General features: G+C 46.8%; 1 protein-coding gene across 1 annotated transcript in view; it reads right to left on the reverse strand.

The window, feature by feature from the left end:
• The window catches only part of LOC132570164 (maestro heat-like repeat family member 5), a 57364-nt gene extending 52513 nt beyond the window's left edge, over window positions 1-4851 (reverse strand). Inside the window, exons 1-2 of the mRNA XM_060236598.1 lie at window positions 4440-4851; window positions 683-822 (exon numbers count right to left, since the gene is read on the reverse strand). Of these exons, the coding sequence (XP_060092581.1) occupies window positions 683-822; window positions 4440-4851 (552 nt within the window). The remainder of the gene's footprint in view (window positions 1-682; window positions 823-4439) is intronic.
• Window positions 4852-9333: the final 4482 nt, after the last annotated feature.

Genomic DNA, 9333 nt, shown 5'->3' on the forward strand with positions numbered 1-9333 from the left:
TTTGTAGCAGGAACTCCTTTGCATATTAGGCTACACCCCCCTGATGTAGCCAATCCTCCAAGAGCTTACAGGAGGCCCTGTGAGAAGAGCCCTGTAAGCTCTTGGAGGATTGGATACATAAGGGGGGGTGTAGCCTAATATGCACAGGAGTTCCTGCTACAAAAAAAGCCCTGTATGGAGGGATATAACATCTCCCGGTAAATAACTTCTCTCAAAACTTCTGTGAAGGAGAAGTACATTTTCTCTTCAGGCAGTTGGCAACTCTAGACTTTGGGGGTTCCCTTGAGAGAGAAAGCCTGTGGGGGGAGATAGTAAGAGTATCCTGGGACAGACAATGGAAGAGACATTGCAGATGGCACTGAAGATGGAGTCCTACCACAAATGTTGCCATTTGATGTATGCCCCTCAACCCCCTGTGTTTCTCTACTCTTGACCTTTCTAGGGTGGACCTTCCTATTTCCAGGTGGTGGATGCAGATCTCCCAGAATTATGGTTGATCTTCAGACTACAGAGATCTATCCTCCCCAAGAAAATGCCTGCTTTGGAGGGTGGACTCTATGGAATTACACCCCACTAAGGTCTCTCCTCTTCCTTAGCCCCTCCCTCCCAGGCTCTGCCCCCAAATCTCCAGGTATTTCCCAACCTGGAGTGGGCTGCCTTAGACCTCCCCCTGCAGACACACCTGAACCATCTGCTGGAGGTGAGAAAGTATGGTGTCCAGAATATCTTTTTCGTCTAGCATCTCGACAGCTTCTCGCAGGCTCCTCCCACGAGGCAAGACCTTGCTGTCCCAGATGTATCGGAACTTTTCATCAGCAAATTCTTGAGAAGGACAAAGGAGTGGGGAGGGGAGGGGAGAGACAATATTCACAGATGGGTGAGATGATCAGTTGGGTTCACCAAATCCATTCTGTTAGCTATGCCTTGGGTGCAAAATGCCTTCCCTGGCAGAAGATTCTTTACATCAGGGGTGGGGTCTCACATTCGAGGAAACCATCACTCCTAGTGGAATGGACCCGTGGTGTCCAAACCAGTTCAGGAAACTTATTTTTTCTGTCAGACTTGCTGAGACCTGAAATCAGAGCCTAGAGGAGAAATGACCATCTCCAGAAATGACCTTTTTTTTTTTTTGTAGCAGGATCTCCTTTGAATATTAGGCCACACACCCCTGATGTAGCCAATCCTCCAAGAGCTTACAAGGCTGTTAGTACAGGGCCTACTGTAAGTTCCAAGGGGATTGGCTGCATGGGGGGGGTGGCCTAATATGCAAAGGAGTTCCTGCTACAAAAAAAAAAAAGCCCTGATCATCTGTTTTTCATGCCAGAGATTTTATTGTTCTCTGCTCAGTTCCGCTGTCATCAGGTGGGGCCAACTCTGATTTTCCAATGTTTCTGTGATGTAACCATCACGACAGAGGAGGGGTTTCCAATCAAAAGATTGGAGGCTGGTGGTTCAACCCTTGACACCCTCCAATTGCAAGAATCTCAGGGTACATGGCTACTTATAGTAATTGAACTGTGGAATTCGGGGCCTGCGGAGTTAGTGATGATGGCCATGAGACAACTGGAAAAGGTCTTCATAGTCCGTCTTCAAGACTTACAAGACAAGCAGAGAGGGTTGCCAACCTCAAGGTGGGGCCTGGAGATCACTCAACATCACAACTGATCAGAGATCAGCTTGCTGGAGAAAATGGCATCTTCTAAACATGGCCTCTGGGGTGTTATACTCTCTGTTCCCCAAACCCTGCCCTCCCCAGGCTCCACCCCCCCCCAAATCTCCACGGATTTCCCAACCCAAAGTTAGCAACCCTAAAGTATATTTTGGGGCCAAATCAGACTGGGCCTCACAACCCAGCCCAGTACTATGACTGATTCGCACATTGCCTTTTCAAGCGCATGCCTCTGATCAGGGGTGGAATTCTAGCAGGAGCTCCTTTGCATATTAGGCCACACACCCCTTACATGGCTCTTTTTTGTAAGCTCTTGGAGGATTGGCTACATCAGGGGGTGTGGCCTAATATGCAAAGGAGCTCCTGCTAGAATTCCACCCCTGCCTCTGATGCTTTAGGCACACCTCCAAGAGCATAACATGTGAATGGAAGGGCAGGGCTTGCAGCTTAGTGGCAGAGCATCTGCTTGGCATGCATCATCATCAGCATCATATTTTATTACAGTCTCACGACCAGAATACAGCAGAAACATAATATGAAAAAATAAAAACAGACATAGTATACTAAAATAGAGAACAAAATTTAAGAACTTTTAAAATGCAATTTCTGCAGTCTAAGAATTAATGCACAAAACTCAGCAACTGAATGTGTAATCTCTGAATTCTTATCTGATAGGAGCCAATTAAGTCTTGCTTTATTTGTATTACTATATACAGGTGTCCTATGGACTAATGGAGTAATAATTCTAAAGCAAGCCTCCCTATAACTGAAAAACATATGCTCTACAGATTCAACCTCACTTTGAGGGCATGAGCGTAGCCTTTCAGAATAGGGGATTTTATTGTACCTGCCTTGCATAACTGCAGATGGAAGGGCAGAACATCTAGCTAGAGCAAATGCCCTTCTAAAAATTCTTTTTTCCAGTGAAGTCAGATATGATGCCTCTCAATAGTACTTTTGATATTTAATAACATCCCAAGTTTGGATGCACTAGAGATATCAGACTGTCGCTCTGTGTCCTCAATTCTGTTTAATTAGCCCTTTAGCTTGTTCAAGTCCATAAGATAAGAGTAACTAAGGTGAAAAGCCAATTCTATGAATATGGCTGTAGACTGCCCTGAGCCAACTGGACTGGAAATCATCCTGAAAAATCAAGGAAACAGGCCTTGTGGGTTAAAATGACCTTTCAGCCACATATAGATGACCTTTCAGCCACATATAGATGACCTTTCAGCCACATATAGATGACCTTTCAGCCACATATAGAATACAAACCATAGCTTCAAACCTGAGATTACCAGACTCCAGTCGTATCCAAGCATTGGATACACAGTTTGGAACTTGCAGAACAGCTCTTAGACATTTGGACTGAACTATTTCTTGTGGGGCAAAGTATGAGGGTGGTTGTAGAAACGTTCCATAGAGCAGTTGTGCCAATGATTTGGCCTTATATAACTTAAAGGCTGCAGGAACATAGTATCCGCCGTGAGTTTGAAAAAATTTCAGTATGGCAGAAGGCCACGCAGAAGGTTCAGTCCCCGGCATCTCCAGTTAAAAGATCTGGCAGCAGGTGATTGGAAAGACCGCTACATAAATACCTGGAGAGCTGCGCCAGTTGAGTAGACAATACTGACTTGGATGGACCAAGGGTCTGATTCAGTTGAAGGCAGCTTGATGTGTTCCTACCACGAGTGCAAGCTTGCATCATGTGCAGGTACACTCAGAAGGGAGCTGCTTGCCCCCTGTTGGGAGCAATGTTCCCTCTAAGTTGCAGAGTCTTGTGTGCAAAAATTCTACTTTGTGAGCTACTGGCATTAAAGTTGTGGGTTTCCTGGAACCAGCTGCCTAGGAAGGTGGTGAGCTCCCCTTTGTTGGCAGTCTTCAAAACACGGTTGGATGATTATTTGTCGAAGATGCTTTAGGCCAGGGGTGGCCAAACTTGCTTAATGTAAGAGCCACATAGGATGAATGTCAGATGTTTGAGAGCTGCAAAACATGAACGTCAGATGTTTGAGGACTGCAAGGAAGGAAGGCGATCAGGCAGGGAGGCAAAGAGATGGGGAGAGGTGAAAAGAAAGCAACTTTAACTTCAAATGCATTCTCCAAGCCACTGGCCGGCTTGGCTTGGAGAACATATGAAGCTGCCTTCTACTGAATCAGACCCTCAGTCCATCAAAGTCAGTATTGGCTACTCAGACTGGCAGCGGCTCTCCAGGGTCTCAAACTGAGATTTTTCACACCTACTTGCCTGGATCCGTTTTAGTTGGAGATGCCAGGCACTGAACCTGGGACCTTCTGCTTACCAAGCAGATGCTCTACCACTGAGCCACCGTCCCTCCCCTCAAGTAATTTAAAGAGACAAATGCCTTCTCCAAGTTGGCCAATGGGGGCAGTGGGGGGTCTTGAGAGCCACGCCATATGTGTGAAAGAGCTACATGAGGCTCCCAAGCCACAGTTTGGCTGTCCTTGCTTTAGGCTGATCCTGCATGGAACAGGGGGTTGGACTAGATGGTCTGTATGGCCCCTTCCAATTCTATGAATCTCTACTGCATAACTTATTGTGCTCTGGGGTCATCCTTCTTGAGCTAAGACAAAAATCTGTGAGCCGGAGGCTAAAAATCTGTGAGGCAGCTCACACTAACTCAGCTCAGAGGGAACACTGGGTGCGAGTACCCTGACCTGCAGCACCTGTCAAAGCATGCAACGGCCAAAGACAACACAAAACGAGTGCAGAATTCAGCAGCTGGTGACTCCCACCCCTGACCGGTACCTGGCTGTGCTGGCTTTTCTAAGGCACTTGGGAGGGGTTTTTTCCCTGCGGGGCTGCTGCTAGTTTTAGCTCCCTTAACGGGCAGCTTCGGCAACGTGCTCGCCCCCTTGGTCTTCTCTGGCGGATGCGGACGCCTTTCATCTGAGCCGGTCCTGCTAGGTTGGCGCAGTTCAGGCAGGACCAGCGGTGGCTGCAGTGGCTTCTTCCTTGCCTCTGTGGTAGCGGAAGTAGTTGGTTTGATCAGGAGGGGCAGCAGCAGGGATGTTCTCCGGGCGGCTGGGTCGTGGGAGCTGGAGGGCTGGTGGGCCTGGCTGGGGCCTTCTTGTTCATTTTTCCTCTGCTCTGAACTGGTCTCTTCACTGTCCACAGGCTTCCTTTTTAGGAGCTGAAACTTTTTAAAGAAGGAACTCATCCTGCAATTGAGAAATGTACTGACTTAATCCCAAACCAAATACAGTCAAGGAGACACTGGGATTTTCTGCATTCTCATTTTCTTACTTGCGTGGTCCTGGTGCTTTGGGGGTTCCCCCCCTCCACCGATCCCCATGTGTTTTGCTCCCTCTAATGGCCGATTCAATATAATGGTCACCTCAAGAACAGATCACTGTAATGCCCTCTACATGGGGCTACCCTTGACCCTAACCCGGAGGCCACAGCTAGTGCAGAACACTGCAGCATGGCTGTTGATGGGGCTCCCTAGATAGGAGCACATTCAGCCAGCGCTGAAAGAGCTGCACTGGCTGCCTATTGTGTTCCGAGTCCATTTCAAGGTGTTGGTTATGACCTTTAAAGCCCTTTATGGTCGGGGGCCTGCTTATCTATGGGACTGCCTTTCTCCGCATGTTCCTCAGAGAGCACTGCGCTCAGGGACACAACATCTATTGTCCATTCCCGGACCAAAGGAAGCCAGGCTATGCTCCATTCAGTCTAGGGCTTTTTTGGTGGCAGTACCAGAAATGTGGGATGCCCTCCCGGAGACCATAAGGGCCCTGCGGGATCTTTCACAATTCCACAGGGCCTGTAAAACTGAACTGTTTCAACAGGCCTTCAACATCTGAATCCGGGATAGAACCACCACCTCTCACCGCTGAGAGAAGCTACGAATATCATGAGATCATCAACAGAAAAAGAAAAAGAAAGATCCCGCCATATTAAAATGTATAGCACCATAAAATGTTTTAAATGTATTGTATTGTTTTTAAATTGTTTTATATAACTGATTGTTATATACACATAAAACAATATAGTTATGGATATATGCAGGGCTTTTTTTGAGCAGGAATACACAGGAATGCAGTTCCGAGTGCTTTGGCATCAGAGGGTGTGGCCTAATATGCAAATGAATTCCTTCTGAGCTTTTTCTACCAAAAAAAGCCCTGTGTGAAACAATGGCGGCATCAGGGGGTGTGGCCTAAGAAGAAGAAGAGATTGGATTTACAATCTCTTTGTTAGGCAAAGAAGTCTCAGAGCAGCTTACAATCTCTTTTCCTTTCCCCTCCCCACAACTGACACCCTGTGAGGTAGGTGGGGGTGACAGAGCTCTTCCAGAACTGCACTTGAGCAGAACAGCCTTGCGAGAACTTGTGGCTGACTCAAAGGTCACATCAGCAGGTGCATGTGGAGGAGTGGGGAATCAAACCCAGTTCTCCCAGATAAGAGTCTGTGCACTTAACCACTACACCAAACTGGCTCTAATCTGCAAATGAGTTCCTGCTGGGCTTTTTCTACACAAAAAGCCCTGGGTATATGAATATACACTGGATAATTGACTATTCATCAGCAACAACAATACTATTAGGAAAATCAACAGACAGTTTCTGAACTACAGCTCTGAGGCAAATTCTTTTGTCATCCCTGACAAAAGGAATATAATATCAAATGAATCACCAGAGCGAGCAAAACACCTGCGGAACGGGGGGGACCAGGAACACAGAAGCATGAAAAATGAACATGCAGGAAAGTCCTTTAAAATAGATATACATCAGGTGGTGGTTTTTATTTTATTTTATTTTTGTTTTATTAGATTTCTATCCCACCCTCACCGCCAAGACAGGCTCAGGGCGGCTCACAGGCCAGTTGGCAATATAAAAACATCAATCATGAAACAGAAGCATAATGAATAATGAAACAGAAGGGACAGTGGCTCTATGGTAGAGCATCTGCTTGGTAAGCAGAAGGTCCCAGGTTCAATCCCTGGCATCTCCAAAAAAGGGTCCAGGCAAATAGGTGTGAAAAACCTCAGCTTGAAACCCTGGAGAGCTGCTGCCAGTCTGAGTAGACAATACTGACTTTGATGGACCAAGGGTCTGATTCAGTATGGCAGCTTCATATGTTCAATAACATAAAGCAATAAAACCTAAAAATTACAGTTGGTGCTATCTTATATAGATAGATAACTAGGTGGGATCCAAGGGCATCTTCACGATCACAATTTACATCCAGCGGCCTAGGCCAGGGGTCCCCTACCCCCGGTCTGTGGACCGGTACCAGTCCATGGCCTGTTAGCAACCGGACCGTGAGTTGTATAATTATATCCTGCCCTCCACTCAAAATCTCAGAGTGGCTCCCAATCTCCTTTATCTTCCTCCCCCACAACAGACACCCTGTGAAGTAGGTGGGGCTGAGAGGGCTCTCACAGCGGCTGCTCTTTCAAGGACAAGCTCTGTGATAACTATGGCTGACCCAAGGCCATTCCAGCAGCTGCAAGTGGAAGAGTGGGAAATCAAACCTGGTTCTCCCAAATGAGAGTCCGCACACTTAACCACCACACCAAAATAAAGTGCACAATTGTATCATCTGAAAACCATTGCCACCTCGGTCCGTGGAAAAATTGTCTTCCACAAAACCAGTGCCAAAAAGGTTGGGGACCGCTGGCCTAAGCTATGTTTCCCGCAAGTAGTTTGTACAACCACTCCCTCCGGTTCTCAACTCAGCAGTTAAATGTGAGGTGGAAAAGTGCAGTCTTACAGGCCTTGTGGAACTGGGAAAGGTCCCAGGAGGCTCTAATGTCATCCGGGAGTTCATTCCACCAATAGGATGCAGCTACTGGAAAAAGCTCTGGCTCTGGTTGTTTGTGGCCTTGCCTCCTTCAGCCCGGGGATCAACAAAAAGATTTAGCATTCCTGAACATAGTGCCCTCTGGGGAATGTGTGGAGAAAGGTGGTCCTTAGGGTAGACAGGTCCCTGGCCATACAGAGCTTTAAACATAATAACCAGCACCTTGTAGTGAATCAGGTATGCAACAGGCAGCCAGTACAGTGCTTTCAGTCCAGAGTGCATGTGTTCCCACTTGAAGACCTCCAGCAGCAATCAAGCTACTGTTTTCTGCATCAGTTGCAGCTTCCGGATTTGAGACAAGGGCAGCCCCATGAAGAAGGCATTGCAGTAGTCTAATCTCGAAGTGACCATTGCATGGATCACAGTTGCCAGGCTGCCGCACTCAAGGAAGGGGACCAACTGCCTTAGCCACTGAAGATGGTAAAAGGCTGATATGGCAGAGGCTGCTATCTGGGCCTCCAAAGTCAAAGAAGGCTCCAGTAACACCCCCAGGCTTTTGACTAGGGTTGCCAGGTCCAATTCAAGAAATGTCTGGGGACTTAGGGGGTGAAGCCAAGAGACTTTGGGGTGGTGCCAGGAGACAGTGGGGTGGAGCCAGGAGCAAGGTTGTGACAAACACAATTGAACTCCAAATGGAATTCTGGCCATTGCATTTAAAGGGGCCACACACATTTTAAATGTCTTCCCTCTATTGGAAATAATGAAGGATAGGGGCACCTTCTTTTGTAGCTCATAGAATTGGACCCCCTGGTCCAATATTTTTGAAACTTGGAGAGTGTTTTGAGGACAGGCACCAGATGCTATGCTGCAAATTTGGTGCCTCTACCTCAAAATACCCACAGAGCCCCAGATAACCACAGAGCCCCCCACAGAGCCCCAGATAACCACAGATCAATTCTCAATTATACATAGGAATCGATCTCTATAGGGAAAGCCCAGAAGACTTTTCCCTCCCCACCACCACCCAATTTCTGATGACCCTGTAGTAGGATCCTCTGCTCCCACCTGGGAATTGGCAACCCTACTTTTGAGTTTTGGCGCTTTCACTAACAGTTCTTTGATAAATGTTTGTAAATTTGTTGGTTTGTATTATGTAAAAAAAAAAATTACAGCATTGGAAAAAATACAGAAAAGGGTTGGAACACTTTCCCTATGAAGAAAGGTTAAAACGCTTGGGGCTCTTTTGCTTGGAGAAACATTGATTGAGGGGTGACATGATAGAGGTTTACAAGATTCTGCATGGGATAGAGAAGGTAGAGAAAGAAGGACTTTTCTCCCTTTCTCACAATACGAGAACTCGTGGACATTCAATGAAATTGCTGAGCAGTCGGATTAGAACGGATAAAAGGAAGTACTTCTTCACCCAAAGGGTGATTAACATGTGGAATTCCCTGCCACAGGAGATGGTGGTGGCTGCAAGCATAGACAGCTTCAAGAGAGGATTGGATAAACATATGGTGCAGAGGTCCATCAGTGGCTATTAACCACAGCGTATTATTGGAACTCTCTGTTTGGGGCAGTGATGCTCTATATTCTTGGTGCTTGCGGGGGGGGGCAACAGTGGGAGGGCTTCTAGTGTCCTGGCCCCACTAGTGGACCTCCTGATGACACCTGGTTTTTTGGCCACTGTGTGACACAGAGTGTTGGACTGGATAGGCCATTGTCCTTATCCAACATGGCTTCTCTTACATTCTTATGTCTAAAATGTTTGATTAAAAAAAATAGACAGACATCCTCATTAAGTGCCAGTTCATACACATAGTCTCTGGATAACAACTCCCCATAAAGTTTAAGGCTAAATGTGTGAACTCTTAGAGCATCATGGGTACAAGCACCC

Source organism: Heteronotia binoei, chromosome 4 (assembly GCF_032191835.1).
Source record: "Heteronotia binoei isolate CCM8104 ecotype False Entrance Well chromosome 4, APGP_CSIRO_Hbin_v1, whole genome shotgun sequence".
Taxonomy (NCBI): Eukaryota; Metazoa; Chordata; class Lepidosauria; order Squamata; family Gekkonidae; genus Heteronotia; species Heteronotia binoei.